We start from the raw sequence: 24,020 nt of genomic DNA on the forward strand, positions 1-24,020 counted from the left end.
GTGACATCCCACCTCTTGGGAGACAGACTCTACAAATCAGTGGTCTGCTGGTGTATTACAGAGCAGCAACAACTCTCTGAGGGCGTCATTGGTACTCTGCAAATAGAAACCAATGCTGTAGGCCAGGCGTCCCCAAACTATGGCCTGCGGGCCATATGCGGCACCCTAAGGTAATTTATCCACCCCCCACTGCACTTCTGGAAGGGGCACCTCTTTCACTGGTGGTCAGTGAGAGGAGCACTGTATGTGGTGGCCCTCCAACAGTCTGAGGGACAGTGAACTGGCCCCCTGTGTAAAAAGTCTGGGGACCCCTGCTAGGCCCTGGCCAGTGGCTCAGTGGATAGAGTGTTGGCCTGGCATATGGATGTACTGGATTTGATTCCCAGTCAGGGCACACAGGAGAAGCAACCAACTGCTTCTCCCTACCTCCCTCTCTGCCTTCTCTCCTTCTTCCCCTCCAGCAGCCAGTGGCTCCATTGGTTTGAGCATTGGCCCTGGGCACTGAGGATAGCTCAGTTGCTCTGAGTGCATCAGACTCAGATGCTAAAAATAGCTTGGTTTATTTAAGCATTGGCCCCAGATAGGGGTTGCCAGGTAGATACTGGTCAGGGTGCATGTGGGAATCTGCCTCACTATCTCCCCTCCTATCATGAAGGAAGGGAGGGAGGGAGGAAGGGAGGGGAAGGAAGGAAGGAAGGAAACTAACGCTTCATCTTAGGAAGGAACTGCCTCTTGTGACTTGTAACACCGTCCACCTGACAGTGTTACATACTGCTTATTCATAAAGACAGTTCCACAGATGGGAAAGCATAGGAAGCAGGGTGCAAGGACATCATCACAACAAAGCTGAGACCTGGTCCTCGGTGGCCCAGCCAACTAGGAGGGCTCTTTGACTGAACAGGTGACTCCCCAGCTCATCACCCAGGGACTCACCACAGTGACTCATGGTGACCCCAGCAGGTCAAAGTACTGGGTCTTGCAGGAACCAGGACCATACCACTCTCTATACTGAAAGCCTGTGTCATGTTTAAATTTTTGCAATTCATATTAATACTTCTATATCACAAATAAAATCAAAGTTTTTTTAATTACTCAATGACTGTGTGGCAAACCCCATAGCTCTTACCTTCTTCCTGTTGGGAGGAAACTTCAGAAAACGCAGCACCACACAACGCTATTGGAAAACAAAACAAAGTCTGATTAGTACCTTCCCAAAGCCGTGTGGGTGGGTGGGTATGGAGAAGGAGCTGGGGCAGCCTAGGGGCTGCGGCCTCCATAGACAGACTACTGGCCCAGGACTCCCAGTGCCCCGGGAACAGGGCCCAGCACTGTGCCACATGCTGGACGACACACTGGGTCCACAGCACAATCAGGAAAACCTATGCCCACTGACCTCGCCAGCCCACTCCCAGGATTCTATCTTAAGGAAATAATAAAAGGTGTGCAAAACATTTTAGCTACTCATGTAGAAGTCCTGTTTATAATTCTAAATAAAATGGAAACCCCCTAAATGCCTATCAGTAGTGAGATGGTTAAACACAGGGAACACATTCCAGACTGGGAGCCTGTGCTGTCACTGACAAGAAAACAGGGAGCTCTGCATGCACAGACCCAGATGAAAAGGTCACAGACTAGGGCTTACAAAGTGAACCCACTTTTATAAATACGTAATTACACTTGTGTGTGCATACAGGTATGTGTATGTGCATATATACACACATGATGTACAGGCACAGTTCTGCTCATGTGATGTTCACAAACAGGGAAACGGGAAGACAAGGCTGCTGGTCACCCCTCAGGCAGATGGGAAGGTCCCTGAGAATGGTTTTAGAAGGGCTGTTTATGGGTCCATGTACTCTGTAATAAACTGCTGATGCATTTATGATCTTAGCACTTTTCTGTAGGTCTGTTACACTTCATTCTTAAGTCTGTAAAATAAAAATGTTTAGAAATAGTACGTACACATTTCATTTGTATGAAACGTCTGAAAGAACTTCAGCACTATTAACAGCATCTCCAGGGAGCAACAATTGACATAACATTTTTTTCTTAAGTATTGCTTATTTGGGTTTTTCAATTGTTTTACAATGTTCATGTAATATACAAGAATGAAAAAGATAACTTTTTAAGCAAGTACAGCCTTGGACATGGCCATTCTCCAGGGAAATACCTGGAGACCCTAGGACCTCAACAACTAGGTAGACTCACCCCACAGGGACAGCTGTGGAAACCAGCTCGCACGCACCAGGTATCAAGCAGAGGGCCGAGGGCAGGGAACTGGGCTGGGCCTAGAGAAACCATGAGGGTGTGGGGGCCAGGGAGGCAAGGGGGCTCTGAGACCTGGACGGGTGATGGAAGAGGTTCAGAAAGTACAGCTTCTAAACCAAAATGGCCTGAGAGCAGGGAGGGCCCCGTGGAGACCAGACCCTCTGCCCAGGCCACAGCTCCCTGGTCCTTTCTGCCCAATTCAAAGAAAACACATGATCCTCTCAAAACCTGGGACACCTATCACCTGCTTAGGCCCCAAGCCCAGACTCAGGGAAGCCGAGGTGAACGGACTGCCAATGCCACCACTCCCTCCCAAGTCCAGGCACACATCAACCCTTGATTACAGGCATCAGCCAGCCAACGATGATTTCCATGAAACTACAATTCCATCAAATTCAAGAAAAACAAAGGGTAATGTGCAGAAATCCTCATTTGAGGCACCTTTCCAGAAACTCAGATCCCCAAAATACAGTGTATCCGTAAAGTCATGGTGCGCTTTTGACTGGACACAGGAAAGCAACAAAAGACGACAGAAATGTGAAATCTGCACCAAATAAAAGGAAAACTCTCCCAGTTTCATACCTATTCAGTGCAGTTTGATGTGGGCTCACGTAGATTTTTTAGGGCTCCTTAGGTAGCTATCCCGTATAGCCTCTACAGACTCGTCACTGACTGATGGCCTACCAGAACGGGGTTCCTCCACCAAACTGCCGGTTTCCTTCAACTGCTTATCCCACCGAGTAATGTTATTTCTATTTGGTGGCGCTTCGTTATAAACGCGCCGATATTCACGTTGCACTTTGGTCACGGATTTGAATTTAGCAAGCCACAGAACACACTGAACTTTCCTCTGTACTGTCCACATCTCGACTGGCATGGCCGTGGGCTGCTCCGCTGTATACAGTGTTACGTCATCATCTGCACATGCGCACATGCTGCCATATCATCCTACAGAAACTGGGAGGGATTTCCTTTTATTTGGTGCAGATTTCACATTTCTATAATCTTTTGTTGCTTTCCTGTGACCGGTCAAAAGTGCACCATGACTTTACAGACACACTGTACACTAACTCCTACATGGACTCCACCATTCTTGTCAAGACCTGCCAGAAAATTTTGAGTGTCATGTTGTGTCTGCTTCAGAGAAAACTGCGTTCTGTATGGACTCATTTATCACCCAAACTACCACCAGCCATCAGCCCGCCACAGGGAGCTGCAGTGTCAACCTGAGGGCCAGCCCCGCAAGCATGAGCATTCCCACTGGTGCACCTGCTCTGGAAGGGAGGCCCCGCTGGCCCCGGGGCAGAGCCTGACCACTGGGCTGGTGGCCCAGGGACACGCCAAAAGGCTGGACATGGAACCAGCAAAATTCATTCAGATGGACAGCAGAGAAAGGTGAGAAATCAACCTTACAGCCCTTTTGGCAGAAAGACACCATTAGTCCAAGACCCACCCAGGGCAGAAGGGCAGGACTGCCTTGGCCACCCATGGAGAAATGCCCAAGAAGAAGCCGGTACTGTTGACAAACCCAGTAAGTACCAGGGCTCGGTCACTTCACTAGATCTTAACCAGTTGTGAAGGAAACTCTTCCTTTTAAAATAAATATCTGAAAGCAGACGTTTAAAATGTACCTTCTTCTTAACGGTCTAGGACAAAATGCTAAGAATGTGAAGAGAAAGGGGTGCGAGTAAGGAAACAGGCTTAGTGAGGATCCTGCACAGTCCGGGCTGGGCAGCTCTCAGAAGGACAGGGAGGAGTGGCGGACTTGTTTACGCCCCGCGACCCAGATGAGAATCAGCCGAAAAAGCCATGGAATGCCAAGAACGACACAGATAAACACATGCACATTAACCAACCTCAGAATGTTCAGAGTTAAGGGTACAATTTGTCACTCAAAAAGCAGCAGAAGGCACTCAGTGCTGCGAGGGTCCCAGCACTGGAGCGGGTAGGGGTGGCCTGGGGGAGGTGCCTCTGATCTACTGAGAACCCATCAAGTCATCAAAACACCAAGCATGGCTCGGAACAGCTCTAGAAGCACAACCTTCTGGACAGGTGACAGCACAGGCCTGGGGGTTCTGGCCGTCTGAGTGCTTTGCAGCTCGGCAGACATGTGTGAAAGATTTCCTACATATTCAGGCTGTAAGGTTGAATGAAAAAGCAGAAAATAAAAACAGACACAGAAGACTCTTAAGTATCCAGTAAAATTATATGTTGGGAGAATTGCACCAGAGTGTTAACAAAAATTATTTTCTTAATAATTGTAAGTATTGGGTGCTTTTTACTTTCTTCCAATATTCTACATTTTCTGGAACAGAGGAAGGAAATGATAGATGGTAATAAATAAAAGTCCACAAAAATCAATATATTAAAAGGGACACCTAGGCACCTGAAGCCAGAGACAGGGAACCTGTGGGTGGGACTAACAGCTCCAGGGCTCCTGGCAAGACCAAAGGCAAGGCCGCCCATGACCTGCAGGCGCCCCTGCAGGGGGAGTCCCGGGCTACAGCCTCACTGTTGCCAGTCTTCGCTTTCCACTGGGATGATGCTGTGACCCAGAACAGGGCCCCAAGAAGACCCTCACTTTTAAAGGAAAGAGAGACAGACAAACAAAACAGCAGAAGAAATGGCAACCCTGAGGTGCAGCCCTGGACGGCTGAAATGGCTCATAGTTTCCCAGTGGGGCCAGGCTACCTTCTGCAGCTGCCCACGGCCTGGGCCCCGGTAGTCTCAGCACACCTGCAGCATAACACCTGGCCACATCACTCACTGCTGGCAACACAACCAGAAATGCACCCCAAGGCCCACAGTGGGACTGGGAGACAAGGGGTGAAACTCTGTGCTGGGTGGATACCCTTAGACAAAACAGAAGAGAGTGAGGTAAAAAGTCTCACAGAGCGGGGACCAGGACACCCCATGGAGGCCAGAAGGAAGGACATTTTCCTTCCCAAGTTTTGGCAGCCCCATCTGGACCCAGAATTGCTGCACAACTAAAGCAGATGGAATCTGTGAGGTGGGGATGAGAGAGTAGAAGTGTAAGCCCAGGTGACAGCCGGGATGGACACCCAGGGGCTAAAGTAGAAGACAAGCTCGGTGATTCCTGAAGGGATGAACAAGGTGACAGCCAGAGGAGAAGCAGAACGATCTTATATAAAGACTAACTGAGCCTGACCAGGCGGTGGCGCAGTGGATAGAGCGTTGGACTGGGAGGCGAAGGACCCAGGTTCGAGACCCTGAGGTCGCCAGCTTGAGCGTGGGCTCATCTGGTTTGAGCAAAGCTCACCATATGGACCCAAGGTCTCTGGTTTGAGCAAGGGGTCATTCGCTCTGCTGTATGTAGCCTCCGGTCAAGGCACATATGAGAAAGCAATCAATGAACAACTAAGGTGCAGCAACAAAAAATGAATGATTGATGCTTCTCATCTCTCTCCGTTCCTGTCTGTCTGTCCTTATCTATCCCTCTCTCCGTCTCTGTAAAAAAAAAAAAAAAAAAAAAGACTAACCAAACTGCATAGACATACAGCAGGCCTGCGAGGAGCTGTCAAGGTCCCAGACCCCACACCCCAGCTCCACAAGGAGCAAGTATTCACACATACTACAGTGGTGGGGTGCCCAGTGCTGCAGCCTCGACCTTCTGCTAAAGATACAGAAGCCTTCCTCACCTCATTGACACATGAGGCCACTGCCACCCTGAGATGTGACTGAAGAGCAGGACAAGGAGCCATGCACTGGACAGACGAGGCCCAGCCTGGCAGAGCCCCACAGGCCAGGAGGGCAGAGCTCAGCGCTCACCGGGCCAGGGCTGGAAACAGCCAAAGGAAATAGTTGGGAAATATAATCCCAACCATTTGACTACAGGTGATCTCAGGAATAAACAGTTGGGAGCCGCATGCAGAGCTCCCCTCCGAGATCTCACCAAGAAAGCAGTCACATCAGCTGCATCAACCTCTGTGGATAATATTAAAAATCTCAAATGCAGAATTAGTTACTTGTTTAAAAATATACTGGATGCAGACCTGGCCAGTCAGCTTAGTTGGTTAAGAGCATCGTCCTGGAACAACAAGGTTGTGGGTTCAATCCTTGTCACAGCAAACACGGGAAGCAACCAGTGAATGCATGACTGAGTGGAACAGCAAATGAATGTTTTCCTTCCCCCTCTCCCTCTCTTCTTCTCTCTGTCTCTCTGGAAATTTATAAAAATTAAACCCTGGCCATATGGAGCATCATCCCAGTGCAGAAGTTGCCGGTTTGATTGTCTGGTCAGGGCACATGCAGGAGCAGCTCGATGTTCCTCTCTGTCTCTCTCCCTGCCTCTCAAGAAAAAAAAAGGTAAAAAAAAATACTAGCGGCAACAAAAATGTAAGATTCTTTCAACTAGATTTGGGAGAAAATGAAAGAAGGGAGTGATCCAGGACTTGGGGAAAATCACATTAAAGAAACAAAACAGAGCAATTGTTCCTTGCTTTCAGCAGGCACAGTAAGAAGTGTGATCTACAAACCAGAAATCCTAAAATACAAGACAAGAAGGAAACAGCCAGATGGCCCCTGACTGAACCTCCCATCTCCAGGACCCAATTACCACTGGGCATCAGAACAACCCCCACAGAAGCTTAGAAAGGTTGTAAAACCTTCAATATCAGACATGAGCAGCTTCAGTCACGTTCTTGATAAATAATCTTTTTGGCAGGTCTTTCATGTCACCTCCATCACAGCACCTTAGCGTGCTGAAGGCAGGGAGCCATCGTCTGCCCTGCACCCACACCTGTGGGCAGCTGGAGGGCAGCTCGAGGCCTGGGAACAGCTCTCCACCAGGACTGCACTGGCTCTCACCCCTGGAGACGCATAAGAGCTCAAATTACAACCCAGACTTACAGTGACCTTCCCAGGACAGGCAATGAGCCAAGCCAAGACAAAGGTGAAGAAAGCTGGGTGCAGATATGGAAGCCATGGCACCACATGGACTGAAATCCCAGCACACATGAGGGCAGCCCTGGGCCTCACTGACCACAGCCCAGAGTGAGTAGAAGTGTGACATGGCCACCAGGACAAGTGACAGCACCCCCGCTTTCCCACACGGGAAATGCCCTTGCCCGAGACCCCCCATGATGTCAGTGCCTGGGCTTCCAGGCACCCGTTGGGGAACAGTGCCAAGCTGGCCACAGCCTGGAGCACCTCAGAGGTCAGCACCAGGGACAAGGACCAGTGCCTGGGAAAGGGTTAAACTGCAGAGCTGGACCCACGGGTGCTGGGCACCAGGTTGAGGGCGACAAAGGATGCCGAAAAGGACCATGGGGAAGCTGACAGCAGCCTGCCAGAAACTGGTCAGCCACCAGGGTCTCGCACTGCCCTTTCTTACTGCTCAGCCCTGAGCACACGCCTGTGCTGCGGTTCTCCTGCGGCCTGCACTCAGCTCTTCCATCTCCAGGCCCCACTGTACAAGTCCCCGTGCTCCTCGAGGCTCCTGACCTACCAGCCTGAAAGGCTGCCTGTCTCTCATTTTAGGTTCCTTCAGTGCAGACACCAGGCCCCAGGACCGGCTAACTGATGGCACGTCGTGTTCTGAAGCTGGAGAGTAGAGTACAGATGGGTCACTTTTTAGGGTCCTTTCAATTTGAAAGTAAATGATGCCCTCTGTGAGAAAGTGACCATCTCCTGATCTGGAAAACACACAGCAAAGGCAACTCTCTACTTTAGAATGAATGAGGTGGGTGGGTGTGGAGAGTCCACCCGCAGGCAAGGGAATCCTTGTGCTCAGTCATCTGCCTTCCCTCCATTCCACTCATACACGCAGCCTCTCCTTGGACACAGGATGAACCTGAAAGGCTGCCTTCTATAGGACTCTCTCCTCTTCCCTGGTCCTCAAGCCCCAGGCAAAGCTCAAAGGCTTCTCCACACCCAAGGAGCACAGTCTTCCCTTTACTCAGTGCCTTCACTTGGTAGGAACATTTCCTTACAAGTCCGTTTGCAATGATGATCTTCAAGTGAAATGATGAGCTACTAACAACCAGGAAGGAATGAGCATAGCAGAGCAAACTTAGATGTAAAATCAAGAATAAAGAACACAGGTCCAGGGTAGCCTGAAGACTGTGTTTACAAGGAAAAAAGAAAGGCCCTGGCCAGGTGGCTTAGTGGATAAAGTGCTGACCGGCATGTCAGAGGTCACAGGTTTGACCCCTGCCCCCACAGAGCACATATGACAAGCAACCAATGAGTGCACTAAATGGAACAAAGAAGTGAAACAATGAGTTGATGCTTCTCTCTCAAATTGATGAAAAAGTTTAAAAACAAAAATAATAAATAAATAAAGGGGAAAAAGAAAAGGGAAAGAAACCCACAACCCTAACAATAGCTGTACAACAAAGGAGGGGGCCAGACTGCCCTAGAGGGTGACACACCCTTGACAGGGATGGTGGAGAAGGCATGTGGGTGCCCAATGTCTCTGATCTTCCAACTTGGAGTCCTTTTATTCCAAGTCTGGAACTTGCTCCTTTGTCCCACACTACTTTGGAAACTCAGTACATTAGTCCCCACTAAAAAGAAGCCTTAGCTTTACACACTATCCAATCTCACTAAGGAATCAAAAGTGGGTCACTACAATAACCAAACAACACTTATGCTGTAATATCCCATGCTTCGCCTGACCTTGAAACACAGTGGAGCCAGGCAGACTGAACAGAGAAGAGTGGCTTCAGGTTAAGCCTTGTCCATTATTAATTCATCTAAAGATCTTGAGCAAAGCCTATAAGCTTAGTTCTCGAGTTTCCCGACTGTGCTAATGGGTAACAAAATGCAAAGGCGGAATGCAGGGGCCACCAGGCTGACGGCAACTGACCCTATAGCTGATGCAGCACACCCAGATGTGCTTGATCAGCTTAGAATGGCAGAGCAAGGCACCACCCAGGCCTGCACCATCCCAAAGGAGTTCTTGGACTGGGTGAGGACTCTAAACCTCACTTACCAGTTATAACCTGTCCAGCTCCTGCTCACCTCATTTTTCTAGCAATTCCACAAAGGGGGTTCTGTTACTAGTTCACACTTTACAAATGCAGAAATGGAGACTGGGTCAGGCAGTGGTAGAACTGGGATCCTGCCCAGTTCTGTGTGATTCCAACACCCATGCTCTCAACCCCTCCCTTGGCCCACCACATTCCTGCCGCTTGTATCAGACAGCAGGATGCCAGCCAGAGATCCTGGCCTTCTCTTAAGTCACATAAATGACTCTTCCTGGAGTCACCTCCCTGGGCGTCCTTATAGCACTTTCTGAAACTCTCACCCTCCCTTAACTTAACAAAGGGTGGTTTAAGAAGGGAAGAATGAAGAAAGGGAAAGTCAATTCTAAAAGATCCTACACAAAAACTTATGGGCAGAGGCAGATTTAACAGTGGACGCACTGGTCTGACCTCTGAGGGGCCCCACAAAATCCCAACTTCACACTTTTTTCTAATGATACCAAGTTTGGCTCCATATGTGCAATTTTAACGTTAATAGTACATAATACTTTTTATTTTAAAATGTGGTTAACATGTACTTTTCCCTGTCTCTCTCTCTTTTTAAGGGGCCCAATATTTTTTTCTGCGCCCGGGGCCTCAACCGACCTTAATCCACCTCTGTGGGCAGTGCTCCATTATTATTAGCAGCAGACGCAGGAGACCAGCAATTCTGGAGTCTGGACATGGAACTCCCCCGGCGCCCGCGCGAGAGGCAAACAGCATCCCGGGCTCTCCACTTCTTCCTCCAGAGCTGCCTGGACCCTCCACCCGGCCGGCCACCGACGGGCCGGCGACTTCCCGGCGCAACCTCCGCCCCACTGCAGCTGGGCATTCCGGGGGGGGGGGGGCACGGACCGGACGGAAGGCCGACGCGGGGGTTGGGGGGGGGGCAAGAAACTGACCAAGGAGGTGGTGATACTGGGATGACTCGGAACTCACTGCAGGAGAAAGGGTGACACCCGGAGAACGCGAACTGACCGGGAGGGAGGGGGTGACAATGCGGGGACAGGAAAATGACACCAGGGAGGGGGTGACAAAGTGGGGACGCGGAACTGACCCGGGGAGAGAGTGTGACATTCTGTGAGGACGCGGAACTGTCATGGGGTGATACTGGGGACGCGGAAACGACCCTGGGGGGGGGCGGTTCTGGGAGGACGCGGAAATGATCCGGACTGAGGGGTGCTGGGGACGCAAACGAACCGGGCAGGGCGAGGGCCCCGGGCCGCGCCGACCGTCTGCCGCTCACCTGCGCGTGGGCCACAACCAGGCTCTTGTTGCCTTCACCGTGATACCCCCATTCATTCTCGTCCATCTTCGCCTTGTCCATCCCCCAGTGCGGCCCTGGCGCCTCGCAGGGCCGCGAGCTGGGGGTCGCCAGTCCGCGTGGGCACCAGCCGCCGCCGCCGCCGTCGCCGAAGGAGGAGGAGGAGCGCCTGTCAGCCGCCGCCTACGCTAGATACTGCCACCCCGGACTCAAAGGAGAGAACCGCCGGAAGCCACGCCCCCCGTGGCTGCCATAGCGGAGCCGGGCAACTTCCGGGTTCACGCGCGCTTCTCCTCCACGGATCACGGCTGCGGCCGGGCTAGCGGCCATCTTCGGTGCTGGCACACAAACACGCTTCCGGAGCGCGGTCCTGAGAAACAGAAGTGACATTTCTGCCTGGGCGCCGGAAGCGAGGTGAGCGTGCAGAGCCTGCGGTCGCTCCCGGACCGCTGTGCCTTGGACTGGTGCGGCGGAGAGCAGGGCTTCAAGCGTGCTGGGGTGGAGTGGTCCAGGCGGCGGAGATGGGGAGCCCACGGTAGTCGGGGTCTAAGCTCCCCAAGAGGCACAGAGTAAAGCCTGTGTCAAGGTTCACCTTTTGTCTGTAGATGTCCAGTGGTTACCGTACCGCTCTCTAGTCTGTCCCACTGATCTGTTTGTCGTGTGTGTGTGTGTGTGTGTGTGTGTCCAATACCCAACCATCTGTATTACTGCAACTTCATAGTAGTCATGAAGTCAGGATTCTCCCTGCTTTTGTCTTCTGGAAGAAACTACACATTTAGTAGAATTTACCAGTGAACCCATCTTGACCCAGTGCTTTGTTTGGGGAAAGTTATTTTGTGTGGCCTGACCAGGCGGTGGCACAGTGGATGGCGCTCAAGCCAGATGAGCCCTCAGTCTCAAGCCAGCGACCTCAGGATTTCCAACCGGGACCTCAGCGCCCCAGGTCAACACTATAGCCATCCGCTGCACCACCACCAGTCAGGTTAAGTTATATGGTTTTTAGATAAGATGGGTTTTTGGAGACAACATATAATAGAGTTGGGCCTTGTTTACTGGTCCACGCTGATGTCTGTCTTTTAATTGATGTTTAAAGTTATTATTAACCTGTTCTTTATTCCCATTTTTGTCTTCTCCCTTCCTTAGCATTTCAATTGTCTTTTTCTCTTCTTACTCTTCTTTGTCCTAGAGTTTGTAAAATACACTTATAGCTAACCAAGTCCACTTTCAAATAATTCTATACCACTTCACAGGTAATGCAAGTACCTTATAATAAAGTATTAATTCCTCCTGTTCCTTGTATCATTGCTGTCATTCATTTCACTTATACATAATCTGTAATTATTAAACATATTTTAGCTGTTATTATTTTGAACTATTAGATCAAGTAACAAAAATAAAAGGTTTTTATTTTACCTTTATTCCTTCTCTAATTTTCTTTAAGTTGATGTGTGTCTGACATATAACTTTCCTTCTCTCTGAAAACCTTTGACATTTATTGCAAGGAAGATCTACTTACTGGCAACAACATATTTCCTCAATTTTTTTTTCATTAAAATTTTTTTTTTAGAGGGAGACAGGAAGGGGTAGGGGGAACAAGGAGATGAGAAGCAGCAACTTGTAGTCGCACCACTTTAGTTGTTCATTGATTGCTTCTCATACTTGACCAGGTTGGCTCAAGCCGAAGCAGTGACTCCTTGCTCAAGCCACCCACCTTGGGATAGTGTTGATGATCTCACACTCAAACCAGTGGCCCTGTGCTCAAGCCAACAAGCCAGCACTCAAGCTGGCGACCTCTGGGTTTCAAACCAGCGACCTCAGTGTTCGGGTCAATGCTTTAACCACTGCACCACCATCAGTCAGGTTGTCTGAGCAAGTCTTTATTCCTTACCTTTCAAGAATAATTTCAGTTTGTATGGGTTGGGGCATAATGCAGTATGTAGATGGTCTTAATTGAGTGAGACTTGAAATCATGTCAACACAGTAAATTAAAAAATAAAAGAATAATATCACAAGAAATAGAATTCTAGGTTTTGTTTTTGTTTGTTTTTTGGTCTCTCACCAGTTTAAATATTTCACTTCACTTTCTTGTTTGCATGGTTCTAAGAAGTCAGATATAATTCTTTGCTATAAGTAAGCCTTTGTCGTCGTTCACCCCCCCCCCCAGTCTAGCTTCAATTTCTGCCTTTTTTTTTAAGATTTCATTTATTAATTTGGGGGAGGGGGCAGAAAGGAACAGAAAGCATCAACTTATTGTTGCTTCTTGTATTTGCCTTCACCAGCAAGCCCAGGGTTTCGAACTGGAGACCTGAGTGTTCCAGGTCTACATTTTATCCACTGCACCACCACAGATCAGGCCATTTTCTGTAGTTTGAATATCATATGCCTAGGTGTAGTTTTGACACTTAATCCTGCTTGGTGTTCTGAGCTTCCTGGATCTGTGGTTTGGTGTCTGACAATTTTGGGAAATTCTCTGTCACTGTTGCTTCAGGTATTTTTCCTTTTGTTCTTTGCTTTCTTTCTTGTATTCCCATTGTGTGCCTATTACACCTTTTTTAGTAGTCCCACAGTTCTTGAATATTTTCCATTTTTCAGTCTTTTTTCTTTACAGTTTTGGAAGTTTCTCTTGACATATCCTCAAGTTCAGAGTCTTTTCTCAGCTATGTCCAGTTTACCAATGAGCCAACCAAAAGCTTTATTTCTTAATGTTTTTAATTTCCAGTTTTTGATTCTTTCTTAGATTATGCAATCTTTCTGCTTTATTATACACGTGTTCTTACATGTTGTCTACCTTTTCCATTACTGCCCTCACTATATTGATCAATCACTGGTCTGATACTTCCAACATTCTTGTCATATTTAAGTCTGGTTCTAATGCTTGTACTCTCTTCAAAGTATTTTCTTTTATTATGTTAAGTTTTTGTTGAAAGCCAGACAGATATACTGGAGAAAGGGAACCTTTTGTAATGTAATGTTAAGGTGTGGGGGGAAGGGAAGCGTTCTAGGACTGTGATTCATCTATTATTAGTGCCTCTGTGCTTCAGTTTATTCTTTTCACCCCTTTAGGGGTAAAGTATGGCCAGAAGGGACTGGAGTTACACTGCTTTCCTTCCCCCTCCCCCCAAATGAATTGCTCTGTGGTAAGTAGTTTGTCCTAAGGATAGGCCTAGCTAAGAACAGAATGCCATATAGTCTTAAAACTGCTTTTTTCCCCTTCCATTTTTTGGGAGTCTGAAGGGATTTGTCTCTCATCTTAACTGTGGCAGCCTGCTAGAGCTCCTGGGGACAAAACTCACATAAGTGTGAGGGTGCCCTCCATGCCTGGGGCTCCTGGAGCTTTATCTTCCAGACTAGTCTAAGCTGAGGTTTTCTTCCCCAGGTGTTGGTTACAACTGCACTGCTAAATTGTAATTCTCTGTGCCTGTCTGTCTCTACAATGCTGGGGGCAGTGGTGTGCCCTATGTCCTCACTTTTTATGATGGCTCTCAGAATTGGTTTTTCAGTTTGTTCATCTTTTTACTTATTTTTAGAACAATCATGATTTCTAAGCTCCTTACAGTTTGGACCAGAAACCAGAAATCCTATTGGAAGATTTTTGATTACTGGTTCAATTTTTTGTTATTGGTCTATTAGATTTCCTTTGGAGTTACTTTTGGTAGTTGGTGTGATTCTAGTGGTTTGTCACTTCATTAAAGTTATATAATTTGTTGGCATTGTAATAATCTTTTTATTTATGTGAAGTCATTAGTAATGTCCCCATTGTCATTATTGGTTACCAGTAATTTGGGTTGCTTGTTTTTGTTTCTAGGAAACAACTTTTTTAAAAAAACTGACCGGGGTGGGATGGGTATCAATTTGTTGTTCTACCTATTTATGCATTCATTGGTTGATTCTTGTATGTGCCCTGAATAGGGATTGAACCACAAACTTGGTGTATCCGGATGATGCTCTAACCAACTAAGCCAGGGGTCCCCAAACTTTTTAGACAGGGGCCAGTTCACTGTCCCTCAGACCGTTGGAGGGCCACCACATACAGTGCTCCTCTCACTGACCACCAATGAAAGAGGTGCCCCTTCCGGAAGTGCGGTGGGGGCCACAGTTTGGGGACGCCTGAACTAAGCTACCCTGCCAGGTCTAGGAAACTACTTTTGATTGTCGATTCTTCCTATTGATTTGTTTCATTTATCTGTGCTCTAATCTTTACTATTTCCTTCTTTATGCTTGGTTTGAGTTTAAAAGTTATTCAATTTTTTGGTGTATATCTCACAGGACTTTCTTGTAATCCTTGATATTTCTATAAATTCAGTAATAATTTCTCCACTTTTATTTCTGACTTTTGTAGTTGTGTGTGTGTGTGTGTGTGTGTGTGTGTGTGTGTGTGTGTGTGTGTCTAAAGTCTTGTCATTTTTTGGTTTGTTTTTTCTTCCCCAGACCCCATTTCCTATTTCATCATCTCCACTCTAATCATCATTTCCTTTCCTCTAATTCCTTTGGGCTGTTTATTGTGACTTTTTCTTTTTAATTATTGATTTGAAAGAGAGTGAGAAACATCAATCCATTTACTTTTTCCACTTAGCTGTGCATTCACTGGCTGATTCCAGCATGTGCCTGGACCAGGAATTGAATCTACAACCTTGGCACATCAGAACAATGCTCCAACCAACTAATCTACCCAGCCAGGGCAGTTTGTTGTTCTTTTTCTAGTTTCTTAAGTTTGGAAGTTAGATTATTGATTTGAAAGCTAGCCGTCTTTCCTTTGATCATCTTTGGCCCATTGTTATTAAGAAGTATGTTGTTTCAATTGCATACATTCATGAATTTCCTACATTTCATTATTTATTTTATTCCCTTGTCATTTAACAATAATGTTTGTATGATTTCAATCTTTAATTTACTCAGATTTGTTTTGCGGTTTGACATATTGTCTATCCTGGAAAATGGCCTATATACAGGCAGTCCACAGTTATGAACAGGAAACGTTCTGCAGGTTTGTTCTTAAAAGTTGAATCTGTATGTATGTTGGAATAAGGTACATTCATTTACCAGTTAAATGCAACTTAGATGTTTGTCTTAACAGTATTTTTTCTACCTTTCCATGCATGTAAGTACTTACACATTTTCAAACCTACAAAACCTATCTCATTCATAACTCGAGGACTGCCTGTATTGTTGTTGATCTATTTCTCCCTTCATTTCTGGCAGTTTTGCTTATTGTATTTTGGGGGCTCTGTTGTTTGACGCATATGTTTATAACTGTTAAATCTTCTTTTATCATTATATAATGTCTGTCTTTGTCTCTCTTAACAACTTTTGTCTGAATGTCTATTAGTATAGCCATTACTGCTGGTTTGACTATTTGCAGGGAATATGTTTTCCCATTCTTTTACATTCAGCTGATTTATATTGTCTTTGAATCTAGTGAGTCACCTGTAAACCCATAGTTCAATCACTGTGTGAGAAATCAACGCAATCTCTAAGTTAAATCTATCAAAGCCCTAAGTCTCCATTTTCTACTTCCACGTTTATAAAGTACAGATGTAGGCACAAGTGACCTGCATTGACAGACTCTGGGAGTTACCCCTGGGAGGAAGAGTGGGTGTGAAGAGGGAGGGCTTTGAGGGGCTGCCCTCATTTTCTTCTCATTTGGACAGTGGCTACAGTGTGTTCAGTACACAAACATCCAGCTAGTAGACATTTGTTTACTCTTATGGATGTGTTATACTTCACAAACACTTTAGGATAAATAAAACAAGTCTTGATTCTTTACGTGAGAGTCAGATGAACAAAAAGGATCCTGGTATGTGTATGTGTGCTAGATTTGACTGTTTTTCCTTCTAGGAGACACACGTGGGGGTGTGCTCACAGTATCCATGGAAGAAGGCCTTTCCTGTGGGTGAGCTACTGTGGTGTTGCCTCTTCCTGCTCAGGGGAGGAGCTCCACTGGAGGGTGGAGGGACTTCATCCCTGGGACTTGGTCTTACAAAGGCAGGCTCATGGATAAACACAGTCAACTCACGAGAGCCAATGTGCTTGCTCAAAAGAAATCTGACAGAAGGACAACAGGTAGTCCTTGCTATTTGGACATAGCTGCACTTTAAGCACAGAGGTTGCCCATCCCTGCCAAAACCCCATGCCAGGTGATGTCAGAATGTTAGCACATCTCTTCTCCCAGGACTTCACCAGGATCAGCAGACAGAGGCATTCTACTCATGTATTCCAAGAAGCACTTCTAGGAACTCTGTGGCTGTTGGTTACCAGCTATGTCTCCTGTGTGCATATTTCCCCTGTACATTAAGATTTGCACTTTCCTAAATGCAAACTATACTTTGACAAAAAGCTAACTTAGAATCACACTCCCCATGGGATAGAAGTCTAGATTATGGCCTGGGATCCCAAATCTTGGTAATTAATGACAATGGCAGCAAGAACCATATTAGCAATACCCATCCACTGAGCATCTGCTGCATGCCAGATACGTCAGGTTTGATGAAGCTTCACAACAACCTCTTGAGCAAAGAACTACAGTCCCCAACCTACAGATGTGATACTGAGGCTCAGAGAGGTTGTCAGCCACCAAAAGGGGAAAATTCAACCAAAGATCTGTATCCAAGCTGCCACTGTTTCTAGCTCTTGTAACCAGCTGTGGGAGGTGGGGGTGAAAACTGCTACAGGCAAATGGAGGAGGTGGGGGAATCGAGATACTCCCTATTGGAAGGAAAGGCTGAGCAGGCCTGCCAGCACCCAATGCCCCTCCCACAGGCTCCTGAGATGCTGCCTACTCATGAGCCTGCCACCTGACCTCTGAAATGAAAAGCCATGTGTGCTAGGACCCAGAGCACACTGCGGGCAGGAAACTCTTGGCATCTGTGCTCATGCAAATCAAATACTCCAACATGTGCCATGCAGGTTGGTATTAGCCAAGGGTATCCCCACCTGGAAAGAGGCTCTATTCTTAACCTCTTCCAGGGGCCTGTTGGAGCAACGTGGGCTAGCAGGGGAGGAAGAATCCTTCTAGCTGCAGAGTTAGAAAAACAAGTCTCTTTTGAAAGTTTCAAACTGCTTAGGGGAGGCCACCGCTACTAAAGAGGGATGGGAATCATCAGAGGAAGGGAGATTGCAGGTGGAGGGAGAGGTCTTGGGGAGATGCCAGGGCAGGGAGAGCCCAGCCTCAGATGGCCTTTCCGAGATTTGAGCGAAGTTGCTCAGGTCTGACAGGCTGTCAGTAGAAGTGGTGGCAGAGCATCCCAGGGACTTACTGCTCCCTCAGGTAGGCTGTGCCCCTACCTACACTCACAACTGTGAGCCTCTGCGTGCTCTGTACACATTCCTGCAGATGAATGTGATTTTGCAATGACAAACAGGTAACTCTTCTTGCCTGCATCTCGTCATTCCCAGGTCCGGTGAGCAAGAGTTTAGGCGGCAAAGAGACCTGTATTATCCAAGTCTCTGCTTTCTGGTCAGGATGACAGACAGTGTGAAGGCAGTGCACTCACTGCCATAGTGCTGGGTTCATAGTGCCATAGCACGACACCGGACGCTCCTCACAGGAGGCACCCCACAATCCCCACCCCCCCGTTTGTGCGGAAGACTGCTTCTAGCTCCCACCACCAGGGTTTCTGATAAGCTGGTTTTGTTGTTTTAGGAGTTGGAACTAGTGTATTGCTAGGTCCACAGTCACCTAGGACAGAGTTAAAGCAGCCACAGAGAACAAGCTTGTGCTTTGTCTTCTTTATTTATTGGTCCTACCAACATGACCCTTCACTCAGGCCCACTGTTCCTATGTGCACTGGCTTTCAGGACTTTCACGCCATGTCTGTGTCCTAGTCACGACGATTTCTCCTTCCCATTCCTTTTCCACTCTCGGCCTTATTTTCTCAGAATCTGAAGCCATTTTTATCTGTCTATGTGGGTCTGTGTAAAGGTTCCTTAGCAGGAGAACATGCATATGATCTTAATAAAGACAACATTCTGACACTAGGCAATGCATAGAAAAAAATACAGTACTCAGACATCATTGCAAATAAATACCCCATATGATGAAGTTATCATAAATGTAACATACTTTCTTATGAATCAACACTGTAATAGAAGGTAAAAATAGGGGTCCCTACAACTAGGAATAAGAAATGCTCGTTCCAGGAAACAGAACTCTTTTATTCTTACTACTTACTGTAATTTGTCCTTTATTTTGGAAGAGGAAAGACACTCGTTCTTCCTCATCGAGTACCAATTTAATCATTCACACAACCTCACTCAGCAAACTGGTAGACCTGGTTTGCTAAGGAGCTTTAGTAAGTTCTGTTTCCTGAAAATTAACAGTGATTAGTTACACCAAGCAAGAGAATATATAACATCTTTTCCTCACATTTGCAAAGAATACTATGGCTAGCCCTCACCCCACTGCACGAGGCCGACAGCACCGGTTTCCCTGCTGCCCAGTGGCTCTTCACAAACGTGGCATGTTATTCATCCCGCTTGCTTAGCTTATCTCATAAAGTCTGTTTGGTTCTCAAAGCACACTCAAGGTTTGTGTTCACTTTCATTTCTCAGCCCCTGAATTTGCAAGGATCTACACAGTAAAGAATCACTGACTAACAGAATTTTGCACAATTGCTGTTTCCTTTCCCTCAATGAAGATGCCCAGGTTCAGGTGTGAAGGTGTATGCCCTTTCACACCTATTGGTCCATACTGGCCTTCAACATTCCCAACTAGCTCTGCACTGTCCATGTTAGAGAACACACTATGCCGGGACACCTCCCTTAACTGGTGAAGGCACTACTGGCAATGTTACTAACAAAACGGTGTTGAAACATAACACCTGAAAATTTGACTGTAGAATTTTCTAAGTGTACCATAATTTGGCACAACAACCAGAGTAACAAAACAATTCCAATTTGGAATTTCACTGGTACAGTTGTATAAAATTCTGTTAATCAGTCATGCTTCACAATATCCTAAAACCCAGAAAATTCTGGAATTTGTAGGTAATACTACTCATTCAATAATTTATCTTTTTGTTTTCAAGTGCCTATAACTGTTTAACCAGAGCAAAGGTCAAGTTTTCTTCTTGTTACATTGAACTATTCCTAAGAATAATAATAATACAATATGAAAAACCCCAGAATCATAAAACCCTGGATTTCTTAATGAAACATGGCATTTAAAACCTGTTAATTTCAAACATGAACCACAATGCCGTAGAATCTAAAAGGCTGCTGAACCACAGCGTGGATGTTTAGCCAAGCTCCTTGCTAGGTTGAAGCCTTTATCTACACATTCTAGAGCTGCACACTATAGGACACACCTGTGCCACATGCTGATGTCAAATCAGTATGTCGGGAGCTAAGACGGGGCGCTACAGGACAACAAGACAGACCACGGCACTTGAGATCGTCTCTATGTGAGGGATCTGAGGAAGCAAATATAAAATCAAAATATCAAAAGTGCACAGGTTGATCAAATGAAAAAGGAGTATCTGTAACAGGGAGACCCCAGTGGTGAGTGTTTCTAGAGGGTTCCTAAGTGAGCCTGGTGGCTGCTGTCCAGCAGGTTCTTCAAGCTCTTGTACAAAGGCCTTTCCAAGCAGCGGCTGCCGGCTTTCTGAACTTTAAAGCTTTTCTCCTCCGCATTAAAAATTCAGGAATGCTATTTTGAAAAGAATTGCAGTGGCATATCCAAAACGTTTCTAAGTGGACTTTTAGGCTGCCCTTCCTTCCTCTGTGTGGGCCCACGGGAGGGGAGGGATGGGGCTGCAGGGTGACGGGGCTGCAGTGTGACAGGGCCGGTGGCCGAGTTCTCCCGGCAGCTAGTCTACAGCTGGAAACGGGAGAAAACAAGACAGCGTTAGAACCAGTCACCTGTTGGACACCTGAAGCTCCTGCTGAGCGGGGAGCGTGGGAGCGTTAGTCAGCAGCAGAGAAGACTGCACGTGTTAGGGAAGCAGCCAGCTCCACGTGCCTCATGAAGATAGCTTACAGGTATAGAGGGAAGCTGCATGCCAGGCTCGGCGAGGGGGCAGAAGCGGTGTCTGGACCCTAATCCCCAGAAGTCCTGCTTGCCCAGAGACAGGGCCTGACCACATCTTTAGTAGGAGGAGAATCGAAGACTGACATCCCATCAGCAAAGCAGCCCAGAGCCTGGGACAGGAACTCAGAGGGAACAGGTGTGCCCAACCCGCATCTCTCCACTCCCGTGGTTTGCAAAACCCAAGGCAGTCTGTACAGCATCTGGAGTCTGGTGGGAACTGACACGCTAGGGAACCAAGGGGAATGACAGCTGTGTGAGGGGGCAATGCAAACTACCCCTCTGGGCCGCAAAGAGCCCTTTCAGGGAGAGGACCGCAGCCACACAACCAATGGCCACCATGGGTGTAAAAGGGAGAAAAGTACTGACAAAGGCTCTGCTTCCAAATGTGTCAGAAATCTGGTGTGGATGCAGCTCCTGGGAACAAGAGACCAGAGCTGCCTTTCTTGCTGTCATCACCCTGCAATCACAGTGATGAGGGGAAACACCTTCCTCCTCTCCTGAGTGAGTCCTTGAACTGGCCCACACAAGTCTCCTTTCTCACACTGGGCTGGGGTCCAGCTGCAGGAGGGGCTTTCCAGAGCCCTGTTTCTTAGGGTCTAAAGCCCCGTGAGAGGAAGGCCTGATTAGGAACAGAGGGTACAGAAACCTACTCTAAAAGCTGGGCGACCCTAAGTACAGAAGAACAGGCTTCTCCCCAGGATGGGAGTCTGGGAAGGCACTTGGGAAGTTTTCTCATTGAAAAAACCCAAGGCTTTGGGCCTGCTAATCTGTCACTTTGCAAAGCACCAGACCAGTGTGCAAGTGTCACAAAGAGAAGCCAAGGCTGTACGCTCTGATCCAGGGTGTGGCCAGGTGTGCCTGTGCTGTGAGTGTGACCTGCTCAGTGCACGTGTATGCCTAAGCTAAAGGACTCCAGGCTCGGGGCTGCCCTTTCTCTGGGTTTGGGAGGAAACATTCTGTCCTTTTGTCCAGAATAGGATTTGCAGTGAGATAGTGAGATAGTGCACAAACTATGAAGTAATTCCCTGTCCCCTGAGGCAGCAGCTGGAACCTGGCCAGAGCCTCTAACATCACTCCCTGGGTGCCTGGGAGCACAGCTGCATTAGACACATGCAAGTATCAGCAGAACCAGTTGACACTCGGGCCCCAGGAAGCCACACTTTTTCAAGGACTAATGGCTCTGACCATACAGTGACCTCCACCCCCACCCCACCCAGAGGGCAGCTGCTATGAAGGGTGATCCCAAGGGGTGAGAAGCAGACACCTAGCTTGTACTGTCTCGGTGAAAAGCACACCATCCTGGCTAAGTCCTTCCCTCTGTGCGTTAGTCATGGTTAAGACCAGCCTAGCACCGCAGTCCCACTGCTGCTGGGTTAGTTGAGGTGAAGCGGACAGGTGGTGGCAACAGGTTAGCTGCGGCATGCAGCCCGGAGGCCCTAGTCGCAGCAAATGTTATACTTCTCGCCACAGATCACCTGCGCAGCAAGCCCAGTGCCCTCAGTCCTGTCGCTGGCACAGGCGCAGGTGTGACTTACGCTTGGGGTGCTGGGCTTGACTTTCGGGGTGGCTTTAGCACGGCCCCGCCGGGTCTGCTCATGGTCCAGCTCAAGCAGCTCTAGCCGCTGGGTCAGTGCCAGCTTCTGCTGGATGGCCATGCGCAGCAGTGAGTTGAGTGTCTTCTTCTCATCCTCGGCTGCTGCCAGCTGCCTCTGCATCTCGTCCAGCTGTGTGATGTACTCGTCACACCTGTGGGGGTCATCAGAGGTGAGAAGATAGCTGAAGAACCCAGGTAGGGCACGTGGGCAGAGGTGATGGGGCCTCAATGGGACCCTCCGCTCATCAGACTGGAGAAAGAATCCTGCCCCACAGCGATCTGGCTTTCTCTGGAAGGGACTCTACATGAAGCTAGTTTTTACTAATAAAGGTGAGGCTACCCCTTAAGGTCTTCAGGTAACCCAGAGGCAGTTGGTTACAGGCAGGATATAACACTTGGCTCTCCAAGTGTGAGTGTGAATCCAAGGACAGGACTTGGCTTGTTCCAGATTAACATGTGCACAGAGGAGATATTCAGTGAATCTGCACCAATTAGCCTACCAGAGCCTGAGCCTGGGAAGGGCACAAGTGGGTACAGTGAACAGCTCATTTAAGCTTCTGCTTAACTGTTCCATGTGACACCCCCACACACATGAGAGTATGGAGCTGGGAGAGAGAGGTGCACACCAGGGCCCTACCCCTGGGAAAGAGAATGAGGCCCGGGCAGAGTGGGCAGTGGGCATGCCCACCTACAACTCCCCTTCTCCCACTCCTCCAGGAGCCTGGGCCAGTGGCAAGTTCTAGCTCTCACCCAGAGATCTCAGCTGCATCAGAGAAGTCTGGTCTTTTAAACAAGCTGAGGAAGTGAGGGTCAACATGCCAGTGCTCTGTGGTCCCAAGCACTCTGCCCAGGGGGGAAAGAAGCTTCCCAAGGAGCCTGGAAGCTTCTTTCCTTGTATTCGCCTCTCCCTTTGGAAAGCAAGGGCCACCCAGCACCCCAGTGTGAGGAAAAGCAGGCTCTGAGCTCGTGTTCAACCCCTTTTAACCTGGGGAGCCTCAGCCTTCCCACCCTTGAGTATGTGCCTGGACTCTTTAGGGGCCATGTAGGCCATACCCCTGCCAGTCCAAAACCATCCACCAGATGGCGCCATGCCTCTATGGATGTCAGAAACAGGCAGCTGTGATCTTCCTCCGAGTCCCTCTGCTTTGCCACCACCACCTGGCTAGCAGGGTCAGACAGCAGACACTGGGGTAGGGAGGGCTAGGGGTAAGAAAGGCTTGTTTCTTAATCCACAAAATTCCAGCCAAGCTCTGGGGGGCAGATCTTATTTGTTAATTATTGGCCCCAAGTCGATCTTGTGTAACCTGCCCACCAGCAGCCCAGCCACCAGGGACCTGTCCTTTCAACCCTTTGCCTTCATCTTCATCTTACATGTAAAGCAGAGACAAACTGCCCTCTGGGTTTCCACAAATGGCAGGAAGGCTGCCCCCACCCCACCCCACACCAGGCTCCTTGGCCAGCGCCGTAGTGTCAGGATGGCAGTGTTACCTAGTGGCAAACATGGCGCGCAGTGAGGAGAAGGTGGCCGCGTCCTCCTTGAGGGCCTTGAGCTCGTTGCGCAGCTTCATCATGGTCTCGGTCACCATGGCTTTCTCATTCTCGTACTTGCTCTTCAGGTTGGCAAGGGCCACCTCGGCCGTCTGGGTGTCAGAGACACAGGGTGGGGGGTGAGGGGATGGGGAGTGCTCCACCTGTTTCAGTGAGTGCCACAGACAAACACCCCAGCTGCTGCGCCCCTCAGCACGGCACTGGGGGGACTGCTCCTCCCTAGCACTGAGCTGAGATCCGCTCACTTTTGGCAGCAGGACCAACACGCTCCACAGCCTGAGGCCTGAGCCAACCTGTGACGACACAGGCCCCGGGGTGCTGAGGAGGCGAGGGGCC

The 24,020-nt window shown here is 48.3% G+C and overlaps 2 protein-coding genes across 3 annotated transcripts in view; both read right to left on the reverse strand.

Annotated features, from left to right (window-relative positions):
- Positions 1 to 10,723, reverse strand: part of IPPK (inositol-pentakisphosphate 2-kinase) — a 59,213-nt gene extending 48,490 nt beyond the window's left edge. The window contains exons 1-2 of the mRNA XM_066368373.1: positions 10,501 to 10,723; positions 1,127 to 1,174 (exon numbers count right to left, since the gene is read on the reverse strand). Coding sequence (XP_066224470.1) covers positions 1,127 to 1,174; positions 10,501 to 10,581 — 129 coding nt within the window. The 5' untranslated portion in view covers positions 10,582 to 10,723. The remainder of the gene's footprint in view (positions 1 to 1,126; positions 1,175 to 10,500) is intronic.
- A 7,505-nt stretch (positions 10,724 to 18,228) lies between these two features.
- BICD2 (BICD cargo adaptor 2) overlaps positions 18,229 to 24,020 on the reverse strand; it is a 57,724-nt gene continuing 51,932 nt past the window's right edge. Inside the window, exons 6-8 of one of the 2 annotated variants that reach the window (XM_066368379.1) lie at positions 23,625 to 23,776; positions 22,078 to 22,288; positions 18,229 to 20,332 (exon numbers count right to left, since the gene is read on the reverse strand). In XM_066368379.1, the coding sequence (XP_066224476.1) occupies positions 20,327 to 20,332; positions 22,078 to 22,288; positions 23,625 to 23,776 (369 nt within the window). In that variant the 3' untranslated portion in view covers positions 18,229 to 20,326. Of the gene's footprint in view, positions 22,289 to 23,624; positions 23,777 to 24,020 lie in introns of both variants that reach the window. The other variant, XM_066368381.1, reaches the window with a different exon arrangement.

The sequence above is a fragment of the Saccopteryx leptura genome, chromosome 2 (assembly GCF_036850995.1).
Source record: "Saccopteryx leptura isolate mSacLep1 chromosome 2, mSacLep1_pri_phased_curated, whole genome shotgun sequence".
Lineage (NCBI taxonomy): Eukaryota > Metazoa > Chordata > Mammalia > Chiroptera > Emballonuridae > Saccopteryx > Saccopteryx leptura.